Source organism: Plectropomus leopardus, chromosome 11, assembly GCF_008729295.1.
Source record: "Plectropomus leopardus isolate mb chromosome 11, YSFRI_Pleo_2.0, whole genome shotgun sequence".
Lineage (NCBI taxonomy): Eukaryota > Metazoa > Chordata > Actinopteri > Perciformes > Serranidae > Plectropomus > Plectropomus leopardus.
Genome location: NC_056473.1, coordinates 4561495 through 4578945, shown reverse-complemented (window position 1 = coordinate 4578945; position 17451 = coordinate 4561495). Strand labels below are relative to the sequence as shown.

General features: G+C 36.9%; 1 protein-coding gene across 5 annotated transcripts; it reads right to left on the bottom strand.

Moving 5' to 3' along the window:
* Window positions 1-1393: 1393 nt before the first annotated feature.
* Window positions 1394-16933, bottom strand: bnip2 (BCL2 interacting protein 2). Of its 5 annotated transcripts, none has more exons than XM_042495840.1 (11): window positions 15920-16928; window positions 11274-11369; window positions 11075-11142; window positions 9967-10143; window positions 7745-7927; window positions 6938-7040; window positions 6730-6861; window positions 6560-6646; window positions 6367-6465; window positions 4631-4687; window positions 1394-2099 (listed from the first exon to the last, which is right to left on the bottom strand). In XM_042495840.1, the coding sequence occupies exons 1-11, from the start codon at window positions 16279-16281 to the stop codon at window positions 2042-2044; spliced, it is 1422 nt and encodes a 473-aa protein (XP_042351774.1). In that variant the 5' UTR covers window positions 16282-16928; the 3' UTR covers window positions 1394-2041. The 5 variants fall into 5 exon arrangements, with proteins under 5 accessions (XP_042351774.1, XP_042351775.1, XP_042351776.1 ...); XM_042495841.1 differs by having other exon boundaries at window positions 4652-4687; XM_042495839.1 differs by lacking the exon at window positions 1394-2099 and having other exon boundaries at window positions 3042-4687; window positions 15920-16310; window positions 16559-16933.
* Window positions 16934-17451: the final 518 nt, after the last annotated feature.

Below are 17451 nucleotides of genomic sequence, written 5' to 3'. Positions count from 1 at the left end.
GAAAGGGAACCCTCCAACAAAATGTAGAACAGAAAATATGCCCTTTTGACTAATTCAGATTTAAGAAAATAGAAAGAAAAAGACCTGTGTTTAAGGAAAAACTCACACACATATTTGTTTTTCTGTAGAATATTCATTCATGTATTCTACATAACCTATAAATAACTGTTCAAGAAAATGAATTATTCTTTATTTTCTTTGGTATTTCTGTCATGTACATGCATGCAATGATGATTTCTGGGTAATATGTTGGGATTTAGTGGGCCATTTATCTATATCTATTTTCTATATTATCTATTTGTTCATGTGACGAGACAATAGGGTTATACCACGGCTAGTTTAAGCACTAGTATAACTAGTAACCAGCATGCATTGGGGCCCATTGTCGCTACCTTATGCCACTGAGCATCACATAATGTGTGTTTTTTAATCTGGCGGGAGGATTTTTCACATAAAATTTAAACAACAACAAAACTTACACCAAGATATGGCTCCTTGAATGCTTTCGCTGACATCACTTCTTTCAGTTATATTTTTTTAGCTCCAAGGAAACTATAATACATATATATTTATAGATCCCTTGGTCAGCTACTGCATTAACAACATTCCAACAGGAGATACATCTGAACCCAGTCAGAATGTTTAGATTGTCAAGTTTGAGATGATCTATAATGTATGACTTAAGTCAACAGTCAGTACTTAAGAACAGGTAAATATATAATAGTAATGTATTCTATATTATATTGTTATGGATTCTTTACTGGAATGTCTTGAAATACTGTTTTTTCTTTTAACCCTCTGCTTGATTTCTTTCAAAAACATGAGAAGATGGCAATGACCAACGGAAGAAAAAAATGACCCAAAAATTAGCAAGAAATGCAAGTGCTCATTAATGATTTTTTTTCTGCATTTTACTGAAAGAAATCAACCCAGAGTTCAAAAGTTTATATACATGTGAAAGGCATCTAAAAACAGCACATGAAAAGTGATGCCACTCCAGGATCAAAGGGTTAAGTTATTTTTTTAAAAAAGTAGTGTGGTTTTTTTTAAAAAAAAAAAAAAACTGTGGCTACTGTTGTTAGCACATTGTTACAATCTTAAGTATTTTCTTGTATTCTTAACATTTTTATATTATTGATCAGGGTATTGATATGAATCTTGTAATTTCCCACAATATTCTTGTCCTTTATTTATGACTTCCACAAAATCTGTGTTTGTGGTGCCATCTTGTGGAAGCCATACAAAGCAAAGCTGGTGATTATTATTTAAATATTGTCAAACCATACTTGGTGTCAGGTCACTATATGTTTTCAGTACTGCCATATACATCTATTTATCTTATTACATGGGAAAACTGGTTCTAAATGTTATTAAAAAAAACACAAAACAATGATGTGGATCCATGACTTTACTTGGAGAAAATGTTACATTAAGACCTACATCTTTGCTTTAGATTGTTGCTCTCACAAATGTCCTCCCTCCACAGGTCAGAGGGCAAGTGAGGGGCAAAAACATAAAAACTTTATTTTCCCCAGGCAGGATTTTGATAGAGAACGTCAGCAGTGAACAGTGAAAAAAAAAAAAAAAGGTGCTGTCAAAACTTGTTCTATGAAATGCCATTCAACGGGTCAGAGACCTAAAATGCAGTTTTAAAATCAGAGCAACCATAAAAATATATTAATTTCTCTCCATTGTCACCTTTTGAATATAAATATATATTTAATGTAATAAAGCAGAACATGCATCGACCATTTGTAACAGAGTGCCTTAAATAACGTGTAGATAAACCAGTAACTAGAGAACACCAAGAAGCTAAGTTTGACATGATATACAGGCAGTAAATAATAAAAATAATAATAAAAAAAAGATTAAAAACGTTTCAGACAGCATGTGGAAAAAACGCTGAAGATCAAGCTGTAAAAGTTCCACAATGTAACAGGCAGCACAGTTTCAAGAAGGCACTTTCTTGATGCAAAGGGCTGAGTCTCCAGTCATAAACACAAGAAACACTCTCCTCCATGTCTTGCAGTGCGAGCCAGGGTCACTCTGGAACTGCAGCAGCTGCGATATCCACTTTGCCGTGCATGTCCTGGTCGATTCTGTGGACAAATTTGACAGCCATCAGACATCTGTGAGACTGGGGTCAGCCACCTAACAGGGCTATGATATCTGATGACAAAATCAGGCTACTACACTACTCATATACACACTTATCACATAATAACATCCTGAAAAGTGATAATTACCTTTATACCATTACAAAGGCAATTCATTGTGTGAGAGAATATTTCTACTTCACTGACTTACCGGACTTATTTTCAGCATTCAAATAAATAAATGTGTAATTTGAAACACATTGTGCCTAACATCATCCATGCTCATTTCACTAAAAGCACCGTACATATCACCACCAATATCAGTTGTATTATTGTAGTTATTTCTTTCCTTGAAACCTTGCAAGACAAATGCACTGTGTACTTAATATGTACTGCTGAACACCAAAATACATGTAATGGCACAGGCTGCCTTATTACCACCAGCACACACTGTTGTGAGAATACTGTATGTAGACTCTTTGCAATCTTTATATCTTAACAATAGCCATGTGATCAGTGCAACCATTGTGCTTAAAGCTCCAGTGTGCAGGATTTAGGGGGATATATTGGCAGAAATGAAATATTATATTTCCTTTAGTGTAGAATCACCTGAAAAGAAGTATAATTTAATGAGACGTTAGATGTCTAGGGAGCAGGTTGTTGTCCATAGAGTCCCTCATATTTCTACAGTAGCCCAGAACAGACAAACCAAACACTGACTCTAGATGTTTGTGCTTCGGCCCCTCTGCAACAAGCCAAACAGCATCGGAAAAACACTGATTTTTGACATTTTATTCAGTGTATTTACTGGTTTAACCCTTTGAAACCTGAGCAAATTGGCTTGATTTCTTTCAAATACATGGAACGAAGGTAATGAGCAATTTTACCAGAAATAACCCCAAAATTTGAAAGAAATTTGTAAAAAGCCCACAAAAGAAAATGTACTGAAATTAAAAGAAAAGTAAAGATGTAATTTTAAATAGTTATAAATAAAGCATTCTTGATATTTTTCTCTAGTCATTTGATGATTGTTTTAAAGCTAAGTTTTAGGTCATTTTCTTGTCATCTTTCAATATCTTTTTTTTTTGCAATTTGCATTTCATACCAGGTTGCTGAATGACTTTTTTCCATGTCTTTAAAAGAACTTGAAGTTTTAAATATGGTGTCTGATTGCTGTGCAAGAAAACGTATGTCCATCCAGATTTTAAAGGCTTAAATCAAAGGAAGAGAACTTTGTGGATAATTCGGCTCCTGTTAAAAACCTCATGTATGTTTGGATCTTAACTTATCAGAGAAATGGGCAAGCACACATTAGCAGTTTTTTTTTTTTTTTTTAATTTTATTATTGCAAAACTGCTTTATTTAGTGGTTTTAACATTTTTAATCAGCTAGTCAGTTTGTCTTAGTCAGGAGACTTCAGATAATTCTGCTCCCAGTAAAAACCTGAACAGTGAACCCTAAAGCAATCCTAACTGGGAACTTACGTTTGGCACATGGAAGAAGTCTGCAATCTTCACTAAATCCGTTTCCATTCTGCTCCTTTAAAATGTGACATTTTTCCGGCAGTGTTTGAGGTTGTGGTGCATTTGTCTTGCAAGTTTGTTTATCAACTTAGAAACTCATGCACCTAACAACACAAGTGCAACTAATTGTGGCAGTGTTGTATTTACACAATACCGAGTCTCTCCTACAGCCCTGTGGTTATTACTTTTCGAACATGCCACAATATTTCTGCACATGTACAACCACACACTCACTACTTATCAGCAGTGAGCAGACGATTTGTGTGTGCATGAGAGAGGCTGACGAAAGGTTTGTGGTCATTTCTAAACATCAGCAGGGAGTGGGTTTGCAGTGAGTCATGCAAAGAGCCGTGAGAGTGGACAAGCAGAGTGCTGAGGGGAACCATGTGAGGGCATGGTTACAGTGCGACCACAAAACCACAGTGACTAGGACCAGCTACTTCCCAGTTCTTCTACTTCATTCAGCAGCACAAACATGAAAACAACTTACCCAACATCAACCACATCAAAATCTAAACCTGGTTTTTAAAAAGGACACATGCATGTAAGTGCCACTTGGCGCCTCATGTGAAAACAGCACCTCAGGTATAAAATGAGCTTCAGAGGTACGTTTTAAACCACATACAGATAGCTGATATTATTTTGAGGTGATAAATAGAGAACAAAATTCAACAAGAACTGACTTTGAAATGAACTTCACAGAATTGGCTCAGAAATAGGATTCAGTCAGTTAAAACAATCACCAAGCCACCTATTTTTGGAAACCAATCAAACAGCTTCTCAGCATGCTTTTGAGGGAACATCCGAAATCTACTGAGAGGAAATGTGGGACATTTTGGAAAGGGAAAGTTGCTAAATTTGTGGCCAGAAGGTAACAGCAAATCGTCCAACTCCAAACACGCGGGACAGAATGAGGTGTATTGGTGCATTTCTGGAAGCCAACAGATTATTTTGTTGTTAGTTTTGTGAAATGCAAAAAAGAAAAGAAAAGAAAAAAAAGCTGAAACTGACCCTGGGTGAAAGTGCATATACCTTTTACGGCTTTTCTTATTTTTTTCTTCGTCAAACCTTAAGGGGGGGGGCAGGGAAAGGGAGTTAAGGAAAGGAGAATTACACAGCCAGCAGCATCCAGACATCCAAAAGAGACAAAACATTTGATGAGATGCATTCGTGCTGATGTCTTTTTTTAAATGCCACGAGGAGATGAGAGCCGCCTCAGGTTAAGCCACATCACAGAAAAATAACAGCATGAGCCGTTTCTCAGCATGAGCTCAATAGTTCTGCACATCAGCAAAGGTTAATACAAGGAAACGATGAATGTATTCTTCAATAACTGATATAGAAGACGTTTCTCTCAGTAATGTTGACACTTGTTGAACGTTTTTAAGAACTTAAGATAGTGCACAAGACTATATTATACTCTAAATGTGTATTTATATTATGTTTTAATCACATTTTCTGCAAATTATGTTTATTTTACCTTGTTTTCTTATATTGTATGGTATTGTACTGTATTGTGAAACACTCTAACTAGTTTAGAAAAAGAAAGAAAAAGAAAATGTTTACATAGTTGTCATATGCATTTGGATATTTTCTGCTTCAGAATGCATAAACTGTAAGTAAGGCAATTGTGTTCATGGGCAGAGAGTGTCCATGATTTAAGAAAATGACTGAATATTAGGGTTTTGAAAGAAGATAAATTGTGCAAAATATCAAGTGAGTCAGAATCTTCACCACCAACATCTACATCTACGTCTACACTAACCACACAAGAAAAGCAGAATGCTGCTGCAGCACCACCTACAGATGAAATGCAACCCCATTTTACAATCAGTCAGAGCTGATACTGAGTATGCACAAATTATTACTAGAATACCTACATGAAGCAATTAAAAGAAAAACAGGAAAACATATCAAAGTATATATTTTCTTCTTTTACGAATCATTGCTATTTTTTACAAAGTTTAATGGCAATTGGATGACATCTGTGAAAAGGAAGAAATGGAAGGTGACCTCTACAGGTGTGGTCATGGGTTATTTATTTCCTAATTCTAGTGAGCAGCCATGTATTGCTCCACTGCACAGCTGGAAAATCTGCAGTCACCTGGTCGAATTTCTATGGAAACAAAACAAGTCTCTCGTCATTTCCACCAAAGAACCACACTAATATGTAACATGAGGATTGATCACTAGCATCTTTTTATCACAAATCAGATAATCAGACAGTTTTGCCTTTTGTATGGACTTTTGTCCTTTATTAACCCTTTGAAACCTGAGCAAACTGGTTTGATTTCCCTCAAAAACATCACTGGAAGGTAACAAACCACTAAACAAGATATGGCCCAAAAATGGGCGAAAAAAATGTTAGAAAGTTACAAGAAAAATACCTGAAAATTTACTTAAAAAAGGGTAAAGAAGAAGAAAGAAAAAGGTAAAAAAAAAAAAGGTTTCATTTTTCCTTTTTTTAAAAAAAATAATTTTATATAAATAATGGTCCCTTCTTCTACTTCTTTTCACCTTTTATTAATTTTGTGCAATTTGTGGTACATTTCTTGCTGAGTCGGTGATTGCCTTTCTTCCCAGTGTTTTAAAAAGAAACCAAACTAATCTGCTCAGGTTTCAAAGGATAAAGCAGCACATAAAAAGCGTCTGAATGCAGCGCAAGAAAACTGAAGTAGATCCAGGTTTAAGAAGGTTAAAAAAAACAACATGAAAAGTGCAAATGTTTTTAAACAGAGCGTACTTACTGTTTGATACAATCCGGTATGGACACATATTCCATTGGAACCAGTTCTGCGAGGTCTGTCAAGCTGAACACATATTTGATTTTCTGACTAAATTTGGAGCTGTGAAAAAAAGAAGCAAGGAAATGTCAGAATCTAAGGTTATTAAGGAAGATTTTAATGTCATTATTCTAGCAACTTTAAACATTAAAGTCACCTTATGAAAGGTTTTGTGAGTGCCAGCAGGGTGCGAATAAACCAAGAGGGATGGACTATTATCAAAGACTTCAAGTTCTTTCTTAATCTGTACAAAAAAAGGAGAGAAACCTTCAACAATTCTATTCCATGACCATCTGTTGCTTCTGTATCTTTTGTTAACTCACTCACCTCCTATCAATCTGCTGATAACATTTTCTGAGCCAGCCGACGGTTGGCATCTTTTTCCGAGAAGTCGCCCCATTCAAATACACAATCATATAGTTCTCTGCGACCAAAAGCTCCAGTGTGCCGATGACATACCTGCAGGAAAATTTCATTAGCGCTGCTCCTGAAAATGTTCGCTCATGAGGCCAGAGGAAATCAAATAAACACTCACTTGAATAAATTGTCCATGATGTATCTGTAATTTGGTTGATTGCTCTCAGGCATAAAGCACACAGCGAACACAATTATGGCATTCAAACCATCTCCATAGTAACCTGCAGTGGAAAAATCAAACATTAAAAACTGATGTTTCAGGAGAGAAACACTATTTTCATTGTCAGAATGGTTTTTATGCATCATATTTTGTGTAAATACAGACTGATCAAACACATGTGATGCAGCTTGTTCATGAAGGATCACAGATGTTCTTACAGTGCCTTGCAAAAGTATTCTATTTTGTTGCATTACAATCTGTAATTTATATGGAATTTTACAGTTTTAATTTGTTTTTTTTTTTGTAATGGACCTAACCAGAACAGTCGAAATTGGTGAAGTGAAATTAAAAAGAAAATGTTATTAAAAATTCTGAAAAATAAAATAAACCTTGCTCAGTATTGCTGCAAACTCTGGGGCCTTTCAGAACAGATGTATACCAACTAAGGTCATGTGACATTCAGATTGCACACAGGTAGTCTTTATTTAACAAATTATGTGACTTTTGAAGATGATTGGTATTTTTCATTTTTCATTATTTTATTTTTCTGCCTTTTTTTCCCCAACATGACCTTTTCATTTTACTTCACTAATTTTGATTATTCTGTGTAGGTCCGTAACAAAAAATCCCAATAAAAATCCATTTTAATTACAGGTTGTATTGCAACGAAATAGGAAAAACGCCAAGGGGGGTGAATAGCTTTGCAAAGCATTGAACATAATTGTATTTATATATGTGTGCCAAATTTGACATAATGCTGCTGACCTCCATGGCTGATAACCCTTTTATAAGGTTCAATGGCCTTCATGTCCACTCTGTGTTCCTGGTCTCCAATTCGAAACACCCTCCAGCGTCGTCCCTCCTCCCTCTCGTCCGAGGCGGAGTACTCCTGCACCGACTCCACACCTTTCTGCAGTAGCTCTGTGGTTTTCGGCTTGGGAAGATCATCTAAAAAGGAGGGGAGGCAATATAAACTCACAGCTCGGATGCTACGCCCCCTGGATGTGAGGGGCTGTCTGGTGATGTCAACCTAAATCTGTTTTAATCAAATCATTTATTATTTTTAGATCACTCAATGAACTTTTCAATCACATGCATTTCAATCAACATGACATTTAATTTTTTTCTTTTACCTGGACAGCATGCTTTCTCTCTCAATCAGCACCGAAAATCACATCTCAACTTCCATTTCTCCCGTCACTTAAAGTCAGCATTAACAGTGACCTGATTAAATTTCCTTGGGGGACACCCCTGCTACTGTTCCCCTCATGAGACACTAATGTGTCCAAAAAACACTGCTGAAATCCCAGTGGACCTCTGTGCATCTTTTGTGGATGTAAAGCTGCATGATGTGCACAATGTCCAATTCTGCACATCATGCAGACTTGAAGCAGTGTGGTGTACATCAAGCATGCAACAAGCAGAAATTAAGTGAAGTGCAATCAAATCACATCAGAACACATTTAATGAGGATCTCTTAGATTTGGTATTTTACGAGAACAGGACGCTCACAAACACATTAATTACTGTTTCTCCTTTAGAGCACTGTATGATTTACATATAAATATTGAGCATGGGAATGACTGGTAAGATGTTTATGAAATCTGAAATCATCAATGAAATGAATCATTTAGAATCCCGTGATGTAAGATTTAAAAATCCAAATGTAATGTATCTCCAATTTAAGGCTGAATTCATGATGCTATGGATTAATTTATTGTGTCATTTCTTGTGATGCCTTGTAAAATCTGACACAATGAATGAGTCATTACTAATGACGTGTGTAATGTAAAATGTAAAACTGGCAAACATCTGAGAACTGTAGCATCACTGTGCAGATTAAACCACTTCTTAACTGACAAGTTGATTGTTTTCTTAAACATGGGAAAATTTCAAGGAAAGGAAAAATGACATGCACAAAAACGTCAACTGAAAATGAAGTGTATGAAACACAAAAACCTCCAAATGATTTGTTTGAACAACTGAAGACAGAACAGAATCTGGACGATAGGAGCTGATTGACTCATGGGTGGCAGAGTGAAGGGGGGGGGGGGGGGGGACACCTTACCACAAGGGAGACAGAAACCTGTTGCTGGCCTGCAGCCTGTTTCCAGGCTGAGAATGGAAACAACTCTTCCAAGTGAAAAAGAGGAAGGCAGCAGTGTGGAAACACAAAAACGACAAAGCACATTTTCACTACACTTAAGGCAGTCAGCTGACGACCCAAAGCTGTAAAGTCAAGAAAGGAAAGTGCCGATAGAAAACCACGAAATACAAGACTGTTCAGATAAAACACTTGCTTTATGTTAGAAGCCAAGAAATACACAAGTGTCAAACTTTTCATCAATACATCACACAGGTGTGGACTTCATGTGGGTCCAAACTGAAAGCATCTTTGCATCTCTCACTTCATCTAGTCAATCTAAACTTTACTCTTTGAACGTTCAGTATTAAAGCCTCTGGGAGCCCAAATCACAAAAACTTTCTTAATATCTAATTTAGGGTCATACGTGCATAACAAAAAAAGCATCAAAAGTTATCAGAAATTAGTCTCAATACAAATTTGAAAACTTTCAATTTTAGTTTTTTCACAGTTTTCTGAAGCTGGGTTGATTTGGGCGCGGTTATCCCCATTCATATTGCGTAATATGGATGTTTGTCGTGGAGAGGAGAGACAGTTGACAAAGATGGAATCCAAGGAGGTGTCAATCAAATTGTGATCTGCCACGCCCACACAGTCTGGAGAAATGCTATTATCCTCAAAATGAGCTGTTTTCAACTTGGTTTTCTAATAGTTGGGAACATTTATTTTCAATCAGATTTTTGTAGATACTTAATGAGACACTCAACTATAATATAAAACGTGCATTCTTACTATTTCAAGCCACATTTCCAGAGGCTTTAACAAAACAAACAGGTTAACAGGGTTAAATTAAACTACGTATTAACATTGTTGTCGTTGTAATCACATGATATCAAGTTCTTACCTTCCCATTCAAACTCGTTGCTGTTGTCTGAAGGTGTGTCTATGTCATCGAGGTCCAGCTCTGTGCTTTCATCCAGCTCGTCAGAGAGAAGGGAACCTTCACTGCGGTCGAGAGTCAGACTGATGTCCGGAGCAGCCAGCTTCTTCTTCGCCTTCTTGCCGTGGTCCATCGCATAGCCTAGGAGAGATGCATAATCATGAGTGGTTATACTGTTAGTCTGAACAATTGAAGGTTAGTTTGTTTAAATCTATTATACTGTATTACAATAATCAGTAGGTTCTGCCAATACTAACATGAGGCTTCTTTTTAATTGGCGTTACAAAAGTTAGGTGGTATAAGACAGTACAGTCTCTCTGTACAAAATCCCCTCTTTGTGTTCCTGTGCCTCCACAGCAAAGAAAACAGTCTGAGTCTAATTGAACTTTAGTATACAGTTTCACTGCATTCATGTGATGTGGGAAGATCACAGTTTTGGTGTTGGAGAGTCATTTGTCTGACTTTTTTGTGTTCATGTGTTTTGAGACGGTACAGTGGGAACATGGAAAGTACAAAGAAGTTGCATTTTAATGCCAAGGACGTTTAAACAAGAGGTTGATAGCCGTTTCCAGTTTACTCATGACAACAAGGAGCAAATAAAACAGATAAGGGAAGCTGTGATTTTAAACAATTGTATTTTAAACCACTAAAATATAGCTTTACCTGAGTTGTTATCAGGGTTTATGCTAAAAAAATAACTGATCCAGGTCACTCTACATGGACAGCAGTTAACATTAATACCATATTATACTTAACATGTGATCAAAAATTGATATTCAATACCCTAATTAATAAAGAAAATTCAGCAGTGACTTTTGCCCACCACGTTTATGCATTTATGACGTTAAGTTGGCAAATCATGTTTTAAAATATCTTCGAGTTGTTTTTTCAATATGAGGGGCTATTCACGTAAAGCATGATGCAGCATTATGCACAACAGAAATGAATGAAGAGTAATTACAGCAACTCTCAAAATACATAAACATTTGGGTTTTAGCATAGACTTGAAAAATGTGAACATGTCCTTTAATATCATGAGGCCATGCACAGTTTGCTATTCTTTTTTCATTACCTGGGTCTGTCTCTTCAGAGGTTCCTGCAAAAAGCTCATCTTCCAGCTCCTCTTCCTCGGGCAGGGGCCTAATAATCAAACAGCAGGTGATTGTGCCTTCAATGGAATTATGCTTCATGCAACTTTCAAAATGCAAACATGTGATACAAAGCTGTGACCAATGATCAATAATGATTTACGACATTATGAGCGACAATACCGTGGAAAGTCCTCATCCTGCCACTCTTCCTTCAGCTCGACTCCTTCCATTCGTAGGCGAGCTTCTGTTGTGGCAACTGACTCCTGGCGCTCCAGGCTAGTAATAAAAACACAAAGACGGTTAAGCCATTTTTTATGTTTAATGATATTTAATTGCTGAAAAGGCTCTCTTGTACTACGAGTGTATTAAGATCAAGAGCAGAGCCAGCAAAGATTATCCGTGACAAACAAAAACCCAAACACATAATAAGCTGTCTGACAACAGCTGCTTGTGACTTGTACAATCCTCAAAGGATTATGGGAGAAATGCAGACCAGGAGTCGAAGGCGATTTTTGTTGTTGGGTTAATTTGTCTGCATATAACACAAAGTTAGTTCGTGGGTATGGATAGTGACAGTGATGGAACGCTTTTAGTTTGTTTATACACTTAACTAAAGCTGCACAAAAGCAGTTATGCACTCTGCAAATAAGGTTGAGGATATCTGTGTTATGAATAGGATAGGCTATGTTTAGAAATTGCAACACAATACTGGAAAAGTGTATTTGATTTTAAAGGATTCAATGCCATTTTTATAACTTTCTCAATATTTGATTTGTATGAACTGTACTAATGTGTAATGGTTATAATTCATTCCCCATGCGAGGCCAACAGCAGCCTTCACTGAGTCTCTCTGAACCTTAACAGGGCACCTGCAGCTTACGGCAAGTTGGATTTAAGACTCTTTAAATTTTTTTTAATGCCACTTGGAAAGAAATTTAAGACCAGTTTTCTATTACCTACCTTATCTAATTACCAAAACTGAAGGACAACTTTATTTTGCCCAAATGTTCTTTGTGATATAAAACATTGCATTTTTTTTGCCCAGTGAAAAAGTTAGATTATCTACATCAAATGCTGAAAAAACAACCTTTTCATATTGGAAAACATGGAAGACAATCAACATATTATCACATAAGTATCTAGTTTAACAACAAAAGTGGGAAAAATCTGGCATTTCTTGGCAAATTTGTACTTCTCGCTCTGCATGTGAGATTCCACTGCTTAGATTCCCATCATGACAACTTTAAGGGGAGAAATTTATTAAATTATTTAACAAAAATGGATGTTACCAATTCATTTTGATGTTTTAAAATTCAACGTCAGAAAAAATAATTCTGTGGATCCTATTCCCCATGTACGAGCATTTTGAAGACTTCTGAAAGATCAACTTAAATTATTTCAATGCAAATTAAGGCCTTATTTTAAGATTGATGAATTTAATGCTTTTTAAGATACATTTCTTTTAAGGATTAGCAGGTACTCTGCCTTTATAGGTTTAAATAGGTTTATTAAATGAATGTAAACAGATTCAATACTTTAACCTCAATTTATGTATTCATCTCTTTACAGAAGTATTAGTCTAACAAGATCTGTTTTGCAGTTGTCAGAGATTGTGAGTCATGTTCTGTTCATGTCAATTGCCTAATAAGTTTAACGACAACTTTTTCTACAAAATACTCAAAATGAATACAGCTTACTCATCAGTTTGCATTACTAAAGCCTTTAGTCACAATGCACAGAGCAGGGCAGAAATAACATGGAATTAAACATGTCCCATGTCACTTTTGCAGGAACTGTTTGTGAATATAAACACAGTTTTAAGTGCATTTTTATCTCCACTGCTTGACACACTGTTGGAAGTATTAACTGCAATCGTGAACACCTAGCCAAAGTTTGGTGGAAAGGCTCCCTCTGACTTTAAAGGACGAACCTTAAATTCCAATAGTTACTATATAATAGTGATTTGTAACAGCTTTTCAAGCACTGTGGTTAACCCAACCGGTAAACTTAATATCATATCAAGTCAGTGAAAAAAGTGCTTTTCAGTATTTTTTTTTTTAGTCATAAAGAGTGAAATGAGGTTATTGCATTTTTAAAGAAACCGAATACTTGATTTGATATGATTTTATATTAGCAGATGTGATGCTGTACACAGCATCTAATGTATGTCACACACACACACACACACACACACCTGTGTACATGATATGTTGACAGGGGTATAATATACTGAATTATGGACCCCAGGAAGATTAACTGGTGTCAGCTAATTGCAATCCTTTTGAATAAATAAATAAATAAATAAATATGTTGCAGCAGCTACTGGACAGGTGCTTTGTGCGAAACAAAATATAATTCTGTCCTGCATCTTAATTGAGAGTCACCTCGCGAGTTTCAGCTCACAGCTGTCCACATAATCAGATCACTGGCTCCTTGAAAAGCTTACAAGCTTGTGTTAAGGGCTTAGTTTATAAACCATAAGGCTACTCACTAATGCTGATCATGGTATCTGTATCTTTGCTGTACAGAGCTCCCTTTGATGCATTAATCACATACACGACTGTATTTCTGCTCGCAGACACAAAAAAATTCCTGGCATTTCGTACTCAACATTTCAAAAAGTTTAGCTGTTTGCTTATGTATAGTGCTAATCCTTACATTACATATGAAATCCAACTGAGAGAGGTTGAAGTGCCACCAGAATGTGGTTTCTTGAAAAGAGACTCTTCCAGTCAAAGTGCACTGGAGACAGAGCTGCATATACGTGGAATCAGCCACATTAGGTAGTAAAATGTAAAAGATTCACGACAGTGAAAAACTATTATAATAAAGTTCTTAGTGGTGAGTTGAATTAAAGTGCTGATCAGGCTGGAAATTTTCACCTACATGTTTAATTAGACGTTATTATTTATGGTCATCAATCTTGATGGGAATACCATTTCTTGTTAACATCTTTGCAGCATGGGTCTCTTTTTGTCAACAACTTTTTCAGTGCAGTATCCACCCCCACAAACTCTTCTGACATCCCATCTTTATGATGAAAAGGGAGGAGAACCATAACTATACCAATACTTAATTGCAAGCTGGTTGGACCCACAGCAAGAAAGCCTTGAGTTCATGGTCTTGTTTGCAACAGTCTCTATGATACGATAATCTGTCTCTGTAAGATAAAGATCTGGGTGGTCTGTTTTGGCTTGAGTGAAGCACTCTCCGAGTTTAAATTTCTAATTCTTCTGTCAATAAAACTGTGAATTACTCCATATGAAGATTAAACAGCAGAAACACAATACATAGAAACACCTTGCCCTTTCATACACAGATCAACACAGTGGGCATTTCCAGTCAGTTAACCCTTTGGAACCTGAGCGAACTAGTTTGATCAGAATCTGAAACATGGTAGAAGGCAACTAACAAGTAACTAAAAAAGACATGGCTCAAAAGTTGGTAGAAAATTAATGAAAAAGCTACAAGAAAATTATCTGAAAATAAGCAAAAGAACATAAAATATATTAAAAGTAAAAAAAAGAAAGAAAAAAAACCCACAATAACAAAAAAAATACCTAAAAAGTGCCGGGGGAAAAAAATCAGTATTTATTTATTGTTTGTATTTTTTTCTGAGACATAATTTTAGATATAAAATGCCTGTAATTAGATTGTGCAGCTGATTAGATTAAATTGTGCAGCTGTCTGCAGCTGTTACTTGCTATAACCTACAGAGGCTTGAGATAATGGCAGTTACACCTGTATAATACCACAAATTAAAAAAAAAAAAAAAGATAATAGCCATGCAAAACACTACATCACAAAGGCTATGGTTTCCAATTTTTGTTTAGATTGCGCCTCTTAAGTGTTGATCTATCTCTATGGCAATTTTTAACATCGTAGTCTGTAACAAAATAAGATGACATTGTACTGGTGATCCTGTTATTGTGTCCATCCCCTGTACAATGTTCAGGAAATACATGTCATACCAGCCTCAGTCTAGCCTCTACTCTTCCTGCTTTTCTGGCTAAGCTACAAATACAGGAAAATGTTAAAGGGTTTGAAAAGGATATGCCCTTCTTTTTTTGGTATTAATGTGTGTTTGTAAGTCAAACTACAGTACTGCGATCACTTGTTGCTAAAAAAAAAAATCAGGGATGCTGCCTTTGTCAATTACATTCCCAGTGCTAGAAACACTCAACCTATAGACATCGGAAAAGCCAGTCACCAAATATTTTTTAGAAGCTAAAAATGCATCTGTTCACTCAAGCCTTTAACTAGCTCTGACTTTTTGAAACTCTCCTTTTTACACTTCAGACTGCTGCAACTCTATTTTGTTATATCTTTCTGGAATGTATGATTTATGGTGTTATGTTATGATTTAAAACATTTTTTTGTTTTGTTTTGAACTGTTTTAAGTGTCACTTTATGCTGAACTGCCTTGCTGGCCTGTTTTATGTTTGTCTATTTTCATGTGAAGTACCTTCATTGTAAAGCACCTTGTGCTGCATTTCTTGTGTGAAAGGTGCTTGAATTTATTGTTATTATATACTTGAAAGCCTGTGTAAAGTCATGTTAAACAGTTAACTGGAATGGAAGGTCTTCATTTGAGGAGCTGAACACAGCAAATGGTGGCAATTAGCACTGACTGGTGTTGGCAATAACACTGCTGGCCTTTCTAACAACTTTCTAATCCAGCAATGTGGAAAACACTGACAGACATTTGAACAGAGGCAGTCATCTTGCTCAGGTGCTGGAGTCTGGGAGTACAGCATTCTTGCAATTGAGACATGAAACAAGACACTAGCTTATATTATTGGGCTAAACATATTCATTATACAGACCTTCCGATAGGTCCCGGTGGTGATCGTGGCTGCAGGAGGCTCACCGGGGACGAGCATGTTGCTCCCGGCTGTGTCTGCTCATTGTCTGGAGTTGTCCTTTCCTGTGGCGTACCTCTTGTTTTGGTCAGACTCTCTTGAAGTGCCTCTTCGCCATTTTCAATTGTAGAAGCTGTGCTATTTTCCAATTCCTCTAATTCCTCCTCGTCACCTTCTCCAGACACTCCAGAAGATGACGGACTGGATGTCTGTCTGTTTCCCAGCTGCTCATGAGTCCTGCTGGGTGTGCCAAAATCTGAGCTGCTATTGTTCAAACTCATATCACCCTTCAGCACCGCTTCGCTCTCAATCACATCCGATGCCATGAGTTTCTCCCGATGCCCTTGTGGAAGAGCTGATCGGAGGGAAAGAGTCAGGCAACGAGAAGTTAAAACAGCGATTTCCTAGTTAGCCCAAATCAGTCAAAGAGCTGAATGTGAATTACACAACTTCTTTAAAAGTTTGTGGCTAGCCCGCTAGCTCTCGTCCGCTACACAGCCCAGCCAATAGGTCTTGTTATTGTTGACAGCTAGCTATGCCAACTAACAGCAATCTTATTAACCAAACTGTGTTAAATGTCACACGGGGTGCGCAAATAGTCACCTTTTCTAAATGCGTCACAGTGCGTGAACTCGGGAGACCAAAAAGTACGCTAGCTTTGCATAAGTAGCGGTGCGCAGTGATCCTACTTATCAATTTCCTCCCTTCCTTTCCTCCAAGTCAGAATGTTCTCCTGCGGACGTAACGTTAGTCACGCTAGCTCGTGCGCTACAGTTAGCTAACTAGCTGGCTAACTAACTTAGCCACAGCAAAAGGCAAGCTAATGTTGTCCATTTAGCGCCGGGGTTTATCTGTAATATCCAACCAGTTGTCAACTACGACCCAACGATAGCACAACCGTTCTGTGGACGTATCTAAAGTATGCAGTCGGTGTCCGCTGATTTAACAAGCCGGCTCCACAGATACAAGTCTCCTCAACAGAGGACTGCTGTTTGCTAATAATGTTAGCCGGAGAATTCCGTTGTTACGTTTTCAGCTAGCAGTTAGCAAGCTGTGGAGTTGCCAGTTGTGTTTCCCCCAGGTTTGTATCTGAACTTTTTGCCTTCATCTCTAAAGCACAAAATACACACCAAATTATTATGATACACTTTTATTTTGGTGCATTATTACTACTGTCTAAATGATAATGTTTATGACTGCCTCATCTTGCGAGGCAAAATGTTATTTTACTACTCTAAAATTTCACCTCTGTTCAGTGTCTCATATGTTGAAACAACCAAAACAAAATTGACAAAGTACTTTTATCTCCAAATGTATTTAAAATGTGTCTTATGGCTTGAGAAAGAGGCTTTGATAAAGGTTAATAGATAATACACGAGTCTAATGTTTCTGAGTGCTCAATGGAAAATGAGCAAACCTGGCACCCCTGCCAGATTTGGCTGTTCCGTGAACTGCAGGGGTGTCGCTGCAGAATCCGTTGATGTGCTTTGCAGCCA

Coding starts and splice junctions, on each gene's coding strand:
- bnip2 (XM_042495839.1), bottom strand. CDS start 16,281: ATGGCATCGGATGTGATTGAGAGCGAAGCGGTGCTGAAGGGTGATATG. Junction 11,143..11,273: donor CAGGATGAGGACTTTCCACG/GTATTGTCGCTC, acceptor TTTGATTATTAG/GCCCCTGCCCGAGGAAGAGG. Junction 6,862..6,937: donor ATCATGGACAATTTATTCAA/GTGAGTGTTTAT, acceptor ATTTTCCTGCAG/GTATGTCATCGGCACACTGG.